General features: G+C 42.2%; 1 protein-coding gene across 1 annotated transcript in view; it reads left to right on the forward strand.

Moving 5' to 3' along the window:
- The first annotated feature begins 1,139 nt into the window (after nucleotides 1-1,139).
- LOC135875467 (opsin-5-like) overlaps nucleotides 1,140-19,850 on the forward strand; it is a 62,720-nt gene continuing 44,009 nt past the window's right edge. The window contains exon 1 of the mRNA XM_065400305.1: nucleotides 1,140-1,260. Coding sequence (XP_065256377.1) covers nucleotides 1,140-1,260 — 121 coding nt within the window. The remainder of the gene's footprint in view (nucleotides 1,261-19,850) is intronic.

Raw genomic sequence — 19,850 nt, forward strand, 5'->3', positions numbered from 1 at the left:
TGCTGCTGGTGCTCAGCACTCTGAAAATCAGACCCGCACTATTTCATATTGCCCACAAAACAGAAAAAAATGATGTTTTTTTTCTAATTAACAGCAGCCCTGCCTATGGAACACTTGTATTTGCATTGAAGCAAACTGATTTCCTCTGCTATATGAGAATAAAGCTGATGGGTTAGGTTATTCACACTGGAGCTAATGTGGCCCACAATAAATCTACCAGAAGTAACATTTGAAAGTCATTCAGAGAGTTTAGGTGGGATACACAAACACACTGGTAAGAGTCTGAACTTTCTGGCCTGGCAGTGGTAACCTGACATGGAATCCCACATCACATGTCAGGGCTCATTAGGCACTTACTATAGTGCTGCTGTTTCAGAGAGGATTCTGCTCAGAAATCAACATGCACATCCACCTTGAAACTACATCATCTGCCCAGATTCAAAACATTTGTTCCAAAGCTTTAGCTCACAATTTCACGAAGTGAAACTGATGATTTTTAGTGCAATTGAGCAAATGGACCAGCGGTGGAGCACAGTATTATTCAGTGACAATTTTCAGGAGACTCCTAGGTAGCTCACAGAATGTAGTAAAATGCATCCATAAAATATATTTCTCCTCATAAAATATGGGCCTGAACCTTCTTCATTTGAATTCAATGGTAATCTTCATTGTCTTCAGTGAGGGCAGAGCAGGTTCATTATGGTATTTTTACAAATAATATATACACTTGTGCAGACGTGTGTGTGTGTATATATCATTAGGGTTATTATATTATATGACATATAGTTGTATTTTAAAGAATGATCATCACTTTGTCTAATATATTCTCTCCAGTCACTAAAGATTTCTGCATTTAGCAGCACCAGGGATATAAGGAAATCTGCAGCCTTGGTCTGGTCCCAGATTCATGGGCTGTATTAATAGATAGGATTAGCAAATAAGAACAGGTCAGAGGGCTGCAAAGCTCTTTCTTGTCTCTTGAGATTTCCCTGTTTAGTTTCAGTCTCAGTGCACCGCTTCCTAGAATGCAAGGAGCAGAAGTTTAAGAAAGCCAGAGACCATTTTCTTTTACTGGGCATTTGAGACTAACCGTGGGGGGGGAGAAAGGGCAAGTTCTGGGTCACGGGCTTTGCCTGAAAATGTCTCTCCAGTTTTCTCAACAGGCACCGTGGAGGAACAACAACATCACCTTTCTGAACAAAGAGCCTCCTGTCTCAGAACAAGGAGAGACTATTATAGGCTTCTACCTACTGGCTTTAGGTATGTACTGTATCTCTGAATGGCTTATGAAATGAAACTCCTTTTTAAGTTTGGACTAAAGTTCAAAGGGATTCCTATAGTGTTCATCCACAAAGGAACAAGATGTCATAAACTGCAACTTTTTCTTCAGAAAGTTCTTTCAAAAAAAAAAAAAAGGAGCTAGAGGTTTTTTTTATTATTATATTTTATTTTAAATGCAAACATTTGTATTGGGGGCAAAAGGATATGATATCATAGTCCAAGCTATTCCTTTAACTAAGGTTCTTTTAGGATGTGGATACGAACAAAATATTTTGTGCAGAAAAATATGACATTACCTTGTTTTCTCAAAATGTCTCAATGGCATTCAATTAGTGTTCTGTGCTTCTATCTTCTGCTTACTGAAGTCTGTATTCAGATTGTTCAGCAAATAGTTCACCTTCTAAAACTAATACATTTAGTTAAATTAAATAGAATTCTACAATCATATTTTAAATTTGTTTGTAAAATTCTTCCATCTAATATTTTATATACATTTAGAGGAAACTTTCTTGATCTGAGTCTATTAAAGATTCCTTTAAGTACTAAATTATTACTCATTATCAGTAGTTACAATAATATGTGCATAAGTCTAAAAACTTGATATTCAGATTACATTGCAAGGCAGTTATTATACACTCATATTAAAAGTGATTGAAAATGGAACCTCGTATTAACTCACTTTGTTCCTAAGACATTTTTTTGATTAAGTACTGTATTGTAATTTACAGCAAACTCAGTGCAGGATGATGGTGAATTACCATATCTGTTGTTCTGTAGGCAGACTTTATGAAATTTCAAAGAATGTAGATGTACCAGTTGACAAAGAAAATAAAAATAGCCATTTATTATTCTGACTTCATATGAAACAATATCAAAAGGTAACTGTTTTCCAGAGAATAATTCACAATCACATCTTAGCTTTATAGTGATTCTATCTAATCGATCTATCTATGTTTATAAATGATAAAGAAATGAAACTGCATATAAAAGATGTTGCACGTAATGAGAACTCCACAGCAATGTAAATAGAAATAGTTCCTGAGTACAACCATTGAGAAACAGGCTTGTAAATTAAATAATCACGCTAAATAAACTTTTCTTTTTCTAAGCTTATCATGTATTCCCCCCGGTACCAGCAGCTGCAAACCACCACCTGATACTTGTAAAGGAAAACACACAGCCATGATGAAGAGGCTTGAAGGCCTTTCCTTCTATCTATACGAGACTGGCATCTTTACCAACAAAAATAGCTGACATAATGTAGTTGGAGTAAAGAATAAGACAGTTCAGAAAAAAGTTGGAAAAAAATAGCAGCCACTTTATTAGGAAGCAGAATAAAAATAATGTGGTCAAAAGGAAGTAGAGATGTTCTGATTTATCCCAGACCTATGTGCACAGGTGCAAACACATGCATGCAGCATCAGCAGCCTAGAAAGCACACAGCACAATCAACTACTGAATGAACCACACTAGAACACATTCTCAATTAGGGCTTGATCCTGTATTTATTGACATCAATGACAAAACACACATTGACTTCAGTGGTTCAAGATCAGGTCTTAACTGATTAGCCCTGCTGAGAATGGGATTCTGTGATTACTTGGTACCTACCAGACTCCTCCCCAGCCCTTTGATGCTGCAGGTTTCTCTAAAGAAATAAAAATGATACAATGAAGAATAATAAAAAGAGTTTTCCCTTTCTTTTACAAATATTGTCTTTTGGGAAATGTCTCAGAATGCTTAGAGCTGGTTGACATATTGGGACAAATCGATCCTTGATGTAACTTCATTGTGAATCTGAAGTCTCTAGTACACTCTCAGTGTTAACTTCAGTAGTGAATACATTTTGATTTGTGTTATTGCTGGAAAAGCTAGTAATTTCCCAAGCAGACATTATTCCTACTGATCCTGTGGAACACCTCAAAGTCTTACAAATGATTAGCTAGTAGAGACGATTGAAAATTTTCATTCAACATATTTTTACATGAAAAATGCCTTTTTTGTTAAAACAGCTATTTCTGAGGTAAATGTCAATTTCTGACTATTTTTGGGGGATGGAGGTGGAGATGAGGTATACATAAAGCAGAACATTTCAGTTTTTTGGCCACAGTGGTTTGTTTCTAGGGTTGCTGAGAACCAAAAACTGCTGGTTTTCAGTCAAAACACAGAAATGTGTGAAGAAATTTTTTTGATGAAAATTTAAAAAAAAATGTATTCTGGTACTCTTTATTCCTATAAAAAATTATTTCCTGGCCAGTTCTACTAGCTAGCATCTCATCCATATGAATATTTAAAAATTTTCACATTTCAGTGTACTTCTACTATATCTATTACAGGACCAATGAGTTTCTTTATGTTTATTTGAAATTAGACAGAGGCACGAATCAACACACTAGATCCAAAGATTCCCAAGCTTTGGATTCGGATCTACACTTCATCTAACTTCTTGCTTTAAGGCCTAAACTCTACTCGTAACCAAGTTTCTCTATTGCTTTTTGCCCTGTACTCTTTTAAAATGTGGTTCTACTATGATAACTGACTCCTTACATATGGCAGCAAAGGTTTTCATGTTTGTTAGCTCTCAATTGCTCCACTGCAGGTACCCCATGTTTATAAGTAGCGAAGTTTCATAATTGCCAGCCCTATTCACTCTAGCTCAGGTATAATCACCAGTAAAACTTGTCCAACTGAGGTATCTTAGAGGTGTAGTTCAAGTGCAACTGATATGTACAATTTTGTATTTGGAACTTAATTATACATTCTGTTGATGATGTAACAACCAGGAGAGACTCTACCTTGCTTTCCCATAGCTGTATTGACTTTGTTCTGCAATGTTAACCACAGTATTTATGTCAGTAAAGTCAGAAGATACAACTAATCTACCCAGGAAGCAGGGCTGTGGTATAAGGAGGTGTTATTTTTCACATTGTCACTTTTTGCTCATAAGGGCTTTCAAGGAGCAAAGCTTGCTCTGGAAGGAAGATATTTCAGTGTATATGTATTATACCCATGTGTCTGGCTTACAGCAGGCAGCCATAAAAGATCATATGCATTAGCAAGAACCCAGAGATGTTTATACAGAATATCCTGCTAATATGGTGCCTGTGAAAGACAGTTGTTGCACTTTGGGAACTGCTAAAGAAGGTGCCCTACTCTCTTGAATCCTGAGATTTCAATGACGTTTATGGTTAGTTATCAATTTTTTTTACCACATACATATTTGAGAGACTTCAGCACTCCAAATACTGTACTTAGGGACTCGTTCTTACTTCCCAGGAGATATCACAATTAGAGCTGGATGAATTATTTTCAACTAACAGATTTTTTTCCCCAAAAAGTGCATTTTTTGGTACTCTGAATCTACATGCAAATTCAGGTAGAATTTGACAAATAGTTTTGGCTGAGGAAAAAACTGATCTTTTTTCAAATGAGTCTAAACTTGACTTTTGTTCAAAATGACATTTCAAATTCAAATGTTGCCAATTTTTTCAAGAAAACAAAAAAAAAAGGCTGAAAAACACCTTAAAAAGACTGAATCAAAATGAAAAATTTGAAAAAAAATGTCAATCAAACAAAATCAGAAAAAATGTTTAAACCTCCAAAATATTGTTTCAAATGGACCCAGAATGTTTTAGTTAATTTGATATGAATATATTTTCAAGTTTTCCTATTTTATTCACTCAGCTGTAATCAGCATATCCATGAATCGCTACACAGTCAAAACAAAATGCAAGACCTATTTCTTTGACCTGTTCTTCCCACAGAAACACCCCTCAAAACAAAACAACTACACAAAAATTCAAATCTCAGAGAAAATTAACAAAAAAACAATTCCTGAAAATAGGATCAGAATATTGTGACCTGTGATCTTAAACATGAAAGTGTAGGGTAAAAAGCAGGTTAGGAACTTTTTGGATCTGGAATAGTTTTTAATGACAACTCTGCCGTTTCTATCCTACATCATTTTTAAACAATGTGTTTTAATTTTAATTCTTGTGCAAACCTCTTCCAATTGCTTTTTGTTTGGATTTTGTTGTTGTTGTTGAGGAAGGAGGCAGCTTACAAACCATCTATAGTAGTGGAAAAGAGGACAGCATAATTAGAAAAAAAAAATTGTGTTCTGACCTCTAGAAAGGGCTACTTCCAAACACAAAAACAACACCCTTTAACCTATGATTGAAAAAATCAGGGCTGTAGCACAGAACCCTTAAATTGGCTTGGTCCTGTTTATACAGGCAAAACCACAATGAATTACAATACAGTTGGAGCATAACCTCATTCCATGGCATTCTTATAAATGTAGCATAACACTGGTCTACAATTTTTGAGAAGTCGTCTGCTTCAGAGATAAAATGTGCTATTTATTATGTATTTTGATGTGCTGAATTCAAATATGACAATTAAAACAACTGATTGGCTACTGTTTCTAAGATATTTAAGTTTTTACATTTTATGTCTATGTATATTGTGTAGATAGTAGAGTTTTAATCATAAATTGTAAACCTAGGTCTTTTCATGTGTTTATGGTTGCTTTACGTGATAATATTTCACCTGTCCTGTTTATGTAACACTTTAAAAATCAGCAAAAGGGTTATATAAATAAAATTTATTATGAAACAAAAGGCAAAAAACTATTATGTACATAGTTTAGTCCTATTCAGTGTCTACTAGGCGCTTCTTGGCTTGTCTCTTGTATTCATTAAATGGAGCATCTCTTGTCACTGTCCAGCAATAGTCTGCAAGCACTGATGGGCTCCATTTGCCCTGATAGCATTTCTCCATTGTTGCAATGTCCTGGTGAAATCACTCGCTGTGCTCGTTGCTCACTGCTCCGCAGTTCGGTGGAAAAAAATCTAGATGAGAGTGCAAAAAATGTATCTTTAGTGACATAGAATCATAGAATATCAGGGTTGGAAGGGACCTTAGGAGGTCATCTAGTCCAACCCCCTGCTCAAAGCAGGACCAATTCCCAACTAAATCATCCCAGCCAGGGCTTTGTCAAGCCGGGCCTTAAAAACCTCTAAGGAAGGAGATTCCACCACCTCCCTAGGTAATGCATTCCAGTGCTTCACCACCCTCCTAGTGAAATAGTGTTTCCTATATCCAACCTAGACCTCCCCCACTGCAACTTGAGACCATTGCTCCTTGTTCTGTCATCTGCCACCACTGAGAACAGCCGAGCTCCATCCTCTTTGGAACCCCCCCTCAGGTAGTTGAAAGCAGCTATCAAATCCCCCCTCATTCTTCTCTTCTGGAGACTAAACAATCCCAGTTCCCTCAGCCTCTCCTCATAAGTCATGCGCTCCAGACCCCTAATCATTTTTGTTGCCCTCCGCTGGACTCTTTCCAATTTTTCCACATCCTTCTTGTAGTGTGGGGCCCAAAACTGGACACAGTACTCCAGATGAGGCCTCACCAATGTCAAATAAAGGGGAATGATCACGTTCCTCGATCTGCTGGCAATGCCCCTATTTATACAGCCCAAAATGCCGTTAGCCTTCTTGGCAACAAGAGTACACTGTTGACTCATATCCAGCTTCTCGTCCACTGTGACCCCTAGGTCCTTTTCTGCAGAACTGCTACCTAGCCATTTGGTCCCGAGTCTGTAGCTGTGCATGGGATTCTTCCGTCCTAAGTGCAGGACTCTGCACTTGTCCTTGTTGAACCTCATCAGGTTTTTTTTGGCCCAATCCTCTAATTTGTCTAGGTCCCTCTGTATCCGATCCCTACCCTCTAGTGTATCTACCACGCCTCCCAGTTTAGTGTCATCTGCAAACTTGCTGAGAGTGCAGTCCACACCATCCTCCAGATCATTAATAAAGACATTAAACAAAACCGGCCCCAGGACCGACCCCTGGGGCACTCCGCTCGAAACCGGCTGCCAACTAGACATGGAGCCATTGATCACTACCCGTTGAGCCCGATGATCTAGCCAGCTTTCTATCCACCTTACAGTCCATTCATCCAGCCCATACTTCTTTAACTTGGCGGCAAGAATACTGTGGGAGACTGTGTCAAAAGCTTTGCTAAAGTCAAGGAATAACACATCCACTGCTTTCCCCTCATCCACAGAGCCAGTTATCTCATCATAGAAGGCAATTAGGTTAGTCAGGCACGACTTCCCCTTGGTGAATCCATGCTGACTGTTCCTGATCACTTTCCTCTCCTCTAAGTGTTTCATAATTGATTCCTTGAGGACCTGCTCCATGATTTTTCCAGGGACTGAGGTGAGGCTGACTGGCCTGTAGTTCCCTGGATCCTCCTTCTTCCCTTTTTTAAAGATGGGCACTACATTAGCCTTTTTCCAGTCATCCGGGACCTCCCCCGATCGCCATGAGTTTTCAAAAATAATGGCTAATGGCTCTGCAATCTCATCAGCCAACTCCTTTAGCACCCTCGGATGCAGCGCATCCGGCCCCATGGACTTGTGCACATCCAGTTTTTCTAAATAGTCCCGAACCACTTCTTTCTCCACAGAGGGCTGGTCACCTTCTCCCCATACTGTGCTGTCCAGTGCAGCAGTCTGGGAGCTGACCTTGTTCGTGAAGACAGAGGCAAAAAAATAATTGAGTACATTAGCTTTTTCCACATCCTCGGTCACTAGGTTGCCTCCCTCATTCAGTAAGGGGCCCACACTTTCCTTGACTTTCTTCTTGTTGCTAACATACCTGAAGAAACCCTTCTTGTTACTCTTAACATCTCTTGCTAGCTGCAACTCCAAGTGTGATTTGGCCTTCCTGATTTCACTCCTGCATGCCTGAGCAATATTTTTATACTCCTCCCTGGTCATTTGCCCAATCTTCCATTTCTTGTAAGCTTCTTTTTTGCGTTTAAGATCAGCAAGGATTTCACTGTTTAGCCAAGCTGGTCGCCTGCCATATTTACTATTCTTTCTACACATCGGGATGGTTTGTTCCTGCAACCGCAATAAGGATTCTTTAAAATACAGCCAGCTCTCCTGGACCCCTTTTGCCCTTCATGTTATTCTCCCAGGGGATCCTGCCCATCTGTTCCCTGAGGGAGTCAAAGTCTGCTTCTCTGAAGTCCAGGGTCCGTATTCTGCTGCTCTCCTTTCTTCCTTGTGTCAGGATCCTGAACTTGACCATCTCATGGTCACTGCCTCCCAGGTTCCCATCCACTTTTGCTTCCCCTACTAATTCTTCCCTGTTTGTGAGCAGCAGGTCAAGAAAATCTCTGCCCCTAGTTGGTTCCTCTAGCACTTGCACCAGGAAATTGTCCCCTACACTTTCCAAAAACTTCCTGGATTGTCTGTGCACCGCTGTATTGCTCTCCCAGCAGATATCAGGGTAATTAAAGTCTCCCATGAGAACCAGGGCCTGCGATCTAGCAACTTCTGCTAGTTGCCAGAAGAAAGCCTCGTCCACCTCATCCCCCTGGTCTGGTGGTCTATAGCAGTACAGACATGTTGCAACCAAGGCTTTTGTATGCCTTGAGGAGGTTTTCCACCAACAACCTGTAGTTGTCTGCCTTGTTGTTTCCGAGAAAATTTATTGCCACTAACTGGAAGGCTTTCCATGCCGTCTTTTCCTTGCCACGCAGTGCATGGTCAAATGCATCATCTCGAAGAAGTTCACGAATCTGAGGACCAACAAAGACACCTTCCTTTATCTTAGCTTCACTTAACCTTGGAAATTTTCCACGGAGGTACTTGAAAGCTGCTTGTGTTTTGTCAATGGCCTTGACAAAGTTCTTCATCAGACCCAGCTTGATGTGTAAGGGTGGTAACAAAATCTTCCTTGATTCAACAAGTGGTGGATGCTGAACACTTTTCCTCCCAGGCTCCAATGACTGTCGGAGTGGCCAATCTTTCTTGATGTAGTGGGAATCTCTTGCACCACTATCCCATTCGCAGAGAAAACAGCAGTACTTTGTGTATCCAGTCTGCAGACCAAGCAAGAGAGAAACAACCTTCAAATCGCCACAAAGCTGCCACTGATGTTGGTCATAGTTTATGCACCTCAAAAGTTGTTTCATGTTGTCATAGGTTTCCTTCATATGGACTGCATGACCAACTGGAATTGATGGCAAAACATTGCCATTATGCAGTAAAACAGCTTTAAGACTCGTCTTCGATGAATCAATGAACAGTCTCCACTCATCTGGATCGTGAACGATGTTGAGGGCTGCCATCACACCATCGATGTTGTTGCAGGCTACAAGATCACCTTCCATGAAGAAGAATGGGACAAGATCCTTTTAACGGTCACGGAACATGGAAACCCTAACATCACCTGCCAGGAGATTCCACTGCTGTAGTCTGGAGCCCAACAGCTCTGCCTTACTCTTGGGTAGTTCCAAATCCCTGACAAGGTCAGTCAGTTCACCTTGTGTTATGAGGTGTGGTTCAGAGGAGGAGGATGGGAGAAAATGTGGGTCCTGTGACATTGATGGTTCAGGACCAGAAGTTTCATCCTCTTCCTCTTCCTCGTCTGACTCAAGTGAGAATGATTCTGGTGCATCGGGAACTGGCAGTCCTTCTCCGTGGGGTACTGGGCATATAGCTGATGGAATGTTTGGATAATGCACAGTCCACTTTTTCTTCTTTGACACACCTTTCCCAACTGGAGGCACCATGCAGAAGTAACAATTGCTGGTATGATCTGTTGGCTCTCTCCAAATCATTGGCACTGCAAAAGGCATAGATTTCCTTTTCCTGTTCAACCACTGGCGAAGATTTGTTGCACAACTGTTGCAGCATCTGTGTGGGGCCCACCTCTTGTCCTGATCTCCAATTTTGCAGCCAAAATAAAGGTGATAGGCTTTCTTAACCATAGTGGTTATACTGCGCTTTTGTGATGCAAAAGTCACTTCACCACAAACATAGCAGAAGTTATCTGCACTGTTCACACAAGTATGAGGCATCTCTGCTCGCTTTGGCTAAACAGAAATGTGTCCCTTTGCAAAATCAAACACTGACAAATAAGAGAGCATGACACTGTATGATTTCTAGAGCTGATATAGGGCAATTTGTTCAGCAGAGTGATGTAAGCTTCGTTATGATTGCATCATCTATGACTTCTAGGAATACCATGATGCAATTCATATCATGTATGACGCAATACCAGCTTCAGATTGCATCATTCATTGTTTGCCTAAAAAGCAAGTACTGTCCAAACCCAGTCATAGATTTATTCATAGATCCAGTCAAAGATGTATTTTAGTCATTTCTGGTTTAAATTGAGATCCCTTCCCTTTATAACTCACTTATCCTCCGCCATTCCCAAGTCAAGGGTCGTATATACTGACCCAATAGCATATCTTGAAAACTAGAGCCAATCAACAATTTTAAGCATCATTTTCGTTCTCAGTGACCCAGAATTAGTAAAGTTTGACTACATTTATTTCAGAAGCATTTTGCCTGTAGAGCAGTGTAATCAGAACCATTGTGAGCAACATGGGAGATTTTCTCTTCCTATTCCAGTTCCTTGAGTCAATGATTCATAAAGTCTCTCAGTGTATAAGAGAATTAGCAGAATTAGCAGAATTTTAGAGTAGCATTCCCTGTAACCTACAGTTTTGCCTCTTGTCTTAATTCGTGGCCTGTCTAAATTTAGCTACCCAATCCAATTTCTGCTCCAAACAGCACGTCATTTACCTCTGATAATAGCTGAGTCTGACACTTCACTTTTACTGTCTTTTCCCCACTAGATCCAATTGGTGTGCTGTTTATGTTTACAGTGCCATATTGATGGGTTGCAATTTGAATGTTCTAACTCTACTCCTACACAGTTTTTCACAAATAAGGGGACTGCAAAAGTGCCAATCTGGGTGTTGAGAAGTCTAAGGACAGAGCAGGAGGTGTTCTGTTCTGTTCTGGCCTGGCATGAATACTGCCACTGAAAAGATGATAGCCAAGTGTGAAATCTGCTCCCAAGAGCTTGCAATCTAGGAAGTGTGAATATGTTGTTGTTTTTCTGATGTCTTCCAGAGACCCTTATAGTGTTCTCCTTTCTTTTCACAAATGCAATATCATGTTTTTTCTAAAAAACAAAACAAAACAAAAAAAACCCCGCCATCAGTCCCAGCTTTGTTTCCAAGTTTGTTATGTCTGCAGTAAAGAGGTTGAGGATGAGTTTTTTTTAATTGATTTTATTTATTTGTTTGTTAGCTTTTATTTTATTACGCAGCTTGCTCCAGCAATGAGCAATCTGAATCAGGATGTGTGATGAGTGTGACAGGATGTTCTGGTTTATTTCAATAAGAACACCAACAAAACTCTCCTGCAGCAGATTGAGAGCTCATTCAGTGAATGAAAGCTAGCAGAAACATGACATCCTCAGAAGAGCCAGAATAATGCTGACATCAAGTTATGAGCAGCTTCTGAGACATGATTAAAGCTTACTGGAGTGTCACATACATGGCAGCAAAAGTAAATTATTTTTAAAATGCTACCATCTTGATCTAGGCTATCGTAAAATGTTGGCCTTTTTGAAGATTAATAGACGCCAAGGCCAGAAGAGCATCTAGTCTGAACTCTTGTATAGTGCAGGCCATAGAACTTCCTCAGAATAATTTCTAAAGCATAAATCTCAAGCATCCAATCTCAGTTTAATTTGTCTAGCTTCAGCTACCAGCCATTGGATTGTGTTATACCAGTCTCTGCTAGACTGAAGAATCCATTATTAAATATTTGTTCCCCATGTAGATACTTGTAGATGGTAATCAAGTCACCCCTTAACCTTCTCTTTGTTAAGCCAAATAGATTGAGCTCTTTGAATCTATCACTATAAGGCATGTTTTCTAATTCTTTAATCATTCTCGTGGATCTTCTCTGAACCCTCTGCAATTTATCAACATCCTTCTTAAATTGTGGGCACCAGAAATGGACATCGTATTCCAGCAGTGTTTGAACCAGTGCAAAATATAGAGGTAAAATAACCTCTACTCCTACTTGAGACCCATGTTTATGCATCCCATGTCACACTGGGAACTCATGGTCTGATGATTATCCACCATGCCCTCCATATAAGAACATAAGAACGGCCATACTGGGTCAAATCAATGCTCCAGCTTCAGACAGGTGCTTCAGAGGGAATGAACAGAACAGGTAATCATCAAGAGATCCATCCTCTGTCACCCATTCCCAGCCTCTGGCAAACAATCTTTTTCAGAGTCACTGCTTCCCAGGATGGAGACCGCTATCCTGTACATATGGCATACATTGTTTGTTCCTACATTTACATTTAGCCATATTAAAACACATGTTGTTTGCTTGTGCCTAGTTTTCCAGGAAATCTGAGTGCTCTGAATCAGTGATCTGTCCTCTTTATTATTTACCAGTTCCCCAATTTTTTGTCATCTGAAAACTTTATCAGTGATGATTTCATATTTTCTTCTAGATTATTGATACAAATATTAAATAGCATAGAGCCAAGAACTGAGCCCTATGCGACCTCACTGGAAACATACCTGCTCAAAGATGATTCTCTATTTACAGTTACATGTTGAGACCTATCAGTTAGCAAGTTTTTAATCCATTTAATGTGTGCCTTGTTAATTTTATATCATTCTAGTTTTTTAATCAAAATGTTGTATGGTACCAAATCAAACTCTGTATAGAAGTCTAAGTATATTAAATCAATACTACCTTTATCAACCATACTTGAAATCTCATCAAAAAAGGGTGTCATGTTAGTTTGACAGGACCTATTTCCATAAACCCATGTTGATTTGCATGAATTACATTTTACCTTCCTTTAGTTCTTTATTAATCAAGTCCCATATCAGCTGCTCCATTATCATCCCTGGGATCAATGTCAGGTTGACAGGTCTATAATTTCCTGAGTCATTGTGTTTACCCTTTTAAAAAATTGACACAAAATTAGCTTTCTTCCAATCTTCTGGAACTTCCCCAGTGCTCCAAAACTTATTGAAAATCAACATTTATGGTCCAGTGAGCTCCTTAGCCAGCTCTTTTAAAACTCTTGGATGTAATCTATCTTAACCTGCTGATTTAAAAATGTCTAACTTTAGTAGCTCTGTTTAACATCCTCCTGAGAGACTGGCCATAGATTTCTCCTTATGTCACTTTGCTTCTCATATCAATTTTCTACAGTTCCTAACTTCTGATTTATATTGATTACTGGCAGATTCCTCTTTATTTTCTCGCTCTTAACCAGTTTCTGATCTATTGCAGAGCTTTGCCCCTCACTCCAGGACTCCTCTGTTTTTTTAAGTAGCCTCTTGTGAGGGCATTTGTGAATGGCCTTTTGAAAGGTGAAATAAATTATGTCAACTGGTTCTCCTTTATCCACTATTTTATTGACACACCACATGGGAATACAAGTACCTCTTAGTAGTTCATATACCAGATGTTTCTTTCCAGGCTCTTTCCTCAAATATGATCTATCCTGATACATATGCCATCTGCAAAGCAACTGGTGGGAATTCCCCCCAATGTCACTGATGGTGAAGCCCTTGCTTTTCTATATTGCATTTTGTCCTTTATTGATCCATCTTCTAAATTGTTTTGTAAACTAAACTATTTTTATTGGTTTATGTGCATTATAGTCAGTGACTTTAATAAGACACATCAGTGATGATACAGGGTTCAGTGTTGCATGCTTAATGGCCTGGAAATGTATAAATTTTTAACAGATCCTCGGTAGCGGGAATTCTTTGCTGTTATATGCAAAAACACCAGATGGCGCTTGTTTCTGGAGTATTTTTATGAGGGTGCCACTGCTTGCCTTAGAATTTGATGTAATTAGAATAACTTCCTCTCAGTTTGTTGCTCTGTACATTAACACATTCAAATTGCAAGCCACTTCACACATCTCAAGTGTTCGACACAGCAGAGAAAGCTTGTCCGCTTGCTTCTGTAAAATCAACTCCCTCCACCTGTGGCTGTGCCATACACAAGGTTGCTCTGTAATTTCACTCACCAAGAAGTGCATTTATTATAAAGTACCCCCACTACACTCTCACACACTATCATGCTCCAGATTTCTCTATAGTTTCAAATCTGAGAAAGGTCTGTGTTTCTCCATGGGAACAGATCTCTTCCTCTCTCTCATTTAACTTATCTTTTAATTGAAAATTCTCCTCATTCGCTGTGCTACAGAGGTAGTTCTGTATATTCCCAGCAAATGCACTGTGTGCAAATGAAATTTACATATTAATAGATTTTAAGGAAAACCCACCCATCCTCTGCAGTACTTTGGCAGCCTTTTAGCATAATGACTTTATGAACCACTGTTCAGGAACCTCTGTTCTGTAACATTTAAACATTCTCTATCAATTTGTATGTATACTGAAGTAATTAGTTCCAAATCAAGGGCCAAATTCTACTCTTATTAAACTTGTGCAAATCCAAAGTAATTCCATTGACTCACTCCTGTCTTCAGCTGCCCAATGTTCTGGTGAATTCTGTGTTGTTGTAGAAGAAGATACTTGTTAATTTTGCCCTTTATGGGTTGATGGCCCAAGCTGGTTAGCATTTTGGATTAAAGTAATGGGAAATCTTTTTTGCCTCATGAGTACCTTCCAAGTTAACTTGTCCTGACTATAAATTGTTCATGCCATTAGTGAGATTTCATAATTAACACTGCAGAGCTAGACAGCTTTCTACAAGCCTTTAGGAAGATAGTCTGTCCCCTCATGTCCTTAATGTATTGATTCCCCACTTTGGGGGCGATTAGTGAGACTATTCAGGGATATTCTACAGCCCCTCTGCCCAAAAATTTCTTCAGAGCTCCATTTAGCATTAAGCCTCCTAATACACAGATGGTTCCCATCTGCAGGCTGAATCTAATGTTGCAGGGTTTGATAAATCCTCTTTTGGAGTCTATGTAGGCAGTTTCTCAAGTTTTTAACCCTTAAGACTGTTTTGAATAGCAATTGTCTGTGCTAGCCAGGTTTCTGAGATGGCAGCCCTTGCTTTACAGAACCTATTTTATTTTCCATAAGGTCAATGACATTCCATGTAACTTGTGCCCATGTGCCTTGAACCTGACCCCAAGCCTATTGAAATCAATGGAAAGACTCCTGCTGACGTCCTATAGGCTTTGGATCAGGCCCTTTGGCCCAGACTTAAAACCATTGCACTGTTCAGTGTTGCAAAGTCTAAGACCCAGATGCTCAGAGGTATCTAGGCAGCTAGCTCCCATTGATTCCAATGAGAACTAGGTGCCTAAATACATTTGAGGAGCTGGGCCTAAGTGATTTGGGGCTTATCTACATGGGGACATCCAGGAAAGTTAATCTGAATTAACTAAAGGTGTGAATTTAAACCACATTAAACCTCAAGAGCTTCATTCACAATTAAAGTGGCCTTAATTTGGTTTAATTTAATTTGCTTCCAAAGTGAATTAAACTAAACCAAATTAAGACAAATTTAATTCTGATTAATAGCACCCACACAAGGATTTAATGTGGTTTAACTAATCCGCTTCAAATTGACACCTTTAATTAATTAGAATTAACTTTTCTCCATGTCCCCATATAGACAAGTCCTTAAATTTTCAAAAATGGCTTGGCATTTAGGAGCCTAAGTCATATTGAAAGTCAATGGGACATACGCTCCTAAGTGTTCCTAAGGGTATGTCTACACTACGAGGGTATTTCGATTTCACTTAAATCGAATATGTGGAATCGATATTGCAAAGTCGAACTTGTGTGTCCACACTAAGGACAGTAATTCGACTTTGTGAGTCCACACTAACGGGGAAAGCGTCGACATTGGAAGCGGTGCACTGTGGGCAGCTATCCCACAGTTCCCGCAGTCCCCGCTGCCCATTGGAATTCTGGGTCGAGCCGCCAATGCCTTCTGGGTAAAAAAAAAGGGTCGAGGGTGCTTTTGGGTAATTGTCGTCATCCGTCTGTCACTACCGCCCTCCCTCCCTCCCTGAAAGCGCCGGCAGGAAATCAGTTCGCGCACTTTTCGGGTCAGTGACAGCGCGGACGCCACAGCACTGCGAGCATGGATCCCGCTGCGACCATCGCTGCAGTTGTGGCACTTGTCAACGCCTCGCAGGTATCATCCACCTTTCCCAGAGGCAGATGCAGATGAACCAGGCGAGGAGGCTACGGCACCGCGGTGAGGGCCTGAACTCTGAAAGGGGCACAGACCTCTCACAAAGCACGGGACCCAGCTCCGAGGACATCACGGTGACAATGGGTCATCTGGATGTTGTGGAACGGCGATTCTGGGCACGGGAAACAAGCACTGACTGGTGGGACCGCATAGTGTTGCAGGTCTGGGACGAATCCCAGTGGCTGCGAAACTTTCGCATGCGGAAGGGGACTTTCATGGAACTTTGTGAGTTGCTGTCCCCTGCCCTGAAGCGCAATGACACCCGGATGCGAGCAGCCCTGACTGTCCAGAAGCGAGTGGCCATAGCCCTCTGGAAGCTTGCAACGCCGGACAGCTACCGGTCTGTCGCGAACCAGTTTGGCGTGGGCAAATCTACCGTGGGGGTTGTTGTGATGCAAGTAGCCAACGCAATCGTCAAGGTACTGCTCTCAAAGGTAGTGACCCTGGGAAACGTGGAGGTCATCATAGATGGCTTCGCCGCGATGGAATTCCCAAACTGCGGTGGGGCTATAGATGGAACTCACATCCCTATCCTGGGACCGGACCACCAGGCCAGCCAGTACATCAACCGAAAGGGCTACTTTTCAATGGTGCTGCAAGCACTGGTGGACCACAGGGGACGTTTTACCAACATCAACGTTGGATGGCCGGGCAAGGTTCATGACGCTCGCGTCTTCAGGAACTCTGGTCTGTTTAGACGGCTGCAGGAAGGTATTTACTTCCCGGACCACAAAATAACTCTTGGGGATGTGGAGATGCCTACAGTGATCCTTGGGGACCCAGCCTACCCGCTAATGCCCTGGCTCATGAAGCCCTACACTGGCGCCCTGGACTCTGAAAAAGAACTCTTCAACTACCGGCTGAGCAAGTGCAGAATGGTGGTGGAGTGTGCTTTTGGACGTCTCAAGGGGAGATGGAGAAGCTTACTCACTCGCTGTGATCTCAGCGAAACCAATATCCCCATTGTTATAGCTGCTTGCTGTGTGCTCCACAATCTGTGTGAGAGCAAGGGGGAGACCTTTATGGCGGGGTGGGAGGTTGAGGCAAATAGCCTGGCATCTGATTATGCCCAGCCAGACAGCCGGGTGATTAGAAGAGCCCAGCGGGACGCCCTGTGCATCCGGGAGGCTTTGAAAGCCAGGTTCCACAGTGAGCAGGGTAACCAGTGACTTTTAAGTTTCTGTACAGAGAAGCTGAACCTGCCCCCGTTTCTTTACCCAGTTAAGGATGACTATCCTCTCCAGTTACAGACCCCCTCCACCCCCTTCCAAAAAAATAAAATCAGTTTTACTTTTGTTATTGAACACCGTTGTCTTTAGTACTGTTTTCGCGGGAATCTTTGAAACCGGGGACGCAGACTGTGGTGGGGAGCGGGTGTAGTGTACTGATGCAAATGATCCTTCTAAACTCCAGGAATGACAGGATTCACAGTAGCGGACTGGTTGTTTCAACGGAGCCTGCCAGCCCTCCTGAGTGGGACTGCGTGTATGTGGGGGCTATGTGACTTTATGGCAGGGGGAGGAGGGTTACAGATCCCCTGCTGCGTGGCTCTGTGATCCAGGACAAGGACCGCTGCATACGATCTGTAACTGCCCTCCCCCGCCACAAAGTCACAGAGCAACTAACCCCCCCTCGCCCCCCACAGAACATGAAAACCACCTCCCAGACTGACCAGGGTAACTAGTCACTGCACTGTGTATGTGCCCTGCTGCTGGACCTGCCCCTGCCTCTGTAGCCTGCTAAAGGTGACTGTCCTGTCCAATTACCAAGCCCCTTCCCCCCCTGCAGACAGACTCTCCCTCAAAACAGCATGACTGAAACAGTAATGAACAGAAACGTATTTTTTATTAACAACCACACATGAAACTGGGGGGTGAAACTTGGACGGGGGCTTGGGTGAGGCTGCCAGGAAAGGACTTTTCAAATTTTGGGGAATGACAACCTTCTGGTGCTTGAGCAGTCTGCAGGGGTGGAGTGAGAGTTTTCACGGACTCTTCCGCCCCTCCTTCTTTGGACTTTGGGCGAGGGGGGTATGGGACTTGGTGGCGGGGGAGTGCGGTTACTGATAGACTGCAGCGGGGCTCTGTCCTCCTGCCTCCGTTCCTGCAGAACATCAACAAGGCGCCGGAGCGTGTCCGTTTGCTCCCTCAGAAGTCCAAGCAGCGTTTGAGTCGCCTGCTGGTCTTCCTGCTGCCACCTCTCCTCACGTTCCATGTGTGTCCGGTGCATTTGGGACAAATTCTCCCTCCACTGGTTATGCTGTGCTGCCTGGGCTCGGGAGCAGCCCATTAGTTCTGAGAACATGTCCTCTCGTGTCTTCTTCTTCCTCCGCCTAATGTGCGCTAGCCTCTGGGAGTGTGTTGCCAGGCTGGGTTGGGAGACAGTTGCAGATGTGGCTGTGGGAATGAGGAAAAGGCAGTGAATTCCTCCGAAAGATAAATGTAGTTGTGAATCAAGAACATAGTCTTTCTCTGTGAACAAGACCATGAACCACACCTATCACATGCGCACTGAGGACAAGGTCGAATTTTCGAACCTCGCCTTCAGTGCCTGGGCTTTTGCACTGCCGATCTGGGAACCGGGGCAGGACACGGTACTCTCTGTAGCAGGCAAACATGGTAAGCCGTAGACTTGTGGCAGATTAAAACTTTAGGAGTACCACTGGCCACCTTTCACATTGAAAGCACTGCCAGTCTGTGCTGCCAGCAATCGGCCAAGCAGTAACTCTGTCCCTGTCCCACCCCCTCGCGGATATGCCAGGGAAAGATCCCTGGATGCTGGCCCTCTCCCGCCCCCACCGCGTGGCTGTAAACCAGCGGTCACAGTTCTGTAAAGGAACTTGTTGCAAGCAGTCCCAATACTAACAGTCCCCTACCTAATTCAAAGCAGGTCATCATGAGCGACATAACTCTCATGAGGATCCCGGACACCGAGAAGGAACGGATGCTTCGAGAAAGCCTGCAGAGACCGGGGCCCTATGCCGCCATGCTATGCAAGGCACTGATCCCAGAGTACCTGCTTGTCTCCTGGCGCGGGAACGTCTCGTACTTCGGAGGACCAAGTAATGCCGCTCTCCCCAGGAACCTGATGAACAGGCTATCCCATTACTTGCAGGAGAGCTTTGTGGAGATGTCCGTGGAGGACTACTGCTCTATCCCCGGACATATAGACAGGATTTTCATCTAGCTGCAGTAGCAGGGACTAAAGAGTGGAGCAGCTTGGGCAGCACAATCATGCACAACCGGACACTGTTTGATTTTTTTATAAATAGTTGTTACTGATTACTTAAGCGCCCAGGGGGAAGAAATCATGAATCACAGATTGTTATTACTCTTAATATTCAAGTTTTGTAAAAAATAAAGGTTTATATGTTTAAAGCACTTACCGCTTGATCCTTCCCCTGAATCTGTGTCCGGGTTACATGCTGGGGAGGGTTGGTAGGGGATCTCTGTAAGGGTGATGAAGAGCTCTTGGCTGTCGGGGAAATCAGCTTGGTAAGCGCTGTCGACTGCCT

The sequence above is a fragment of the Emys orbicularis genome, chromosome 3, assembly GCF_028017835.1.
Source record: "Emys orbicularis isolate rEmyOrb1 chromosome 3, rEmyOrb1.hap1, whole genome shotgun sequence".
Classification (NCBI taxonomy): domain Eukaryota; kingdom Metazoa; phylum Chordata; order Testudines; family Emydidae; genus Emys; species Emys orbicularis.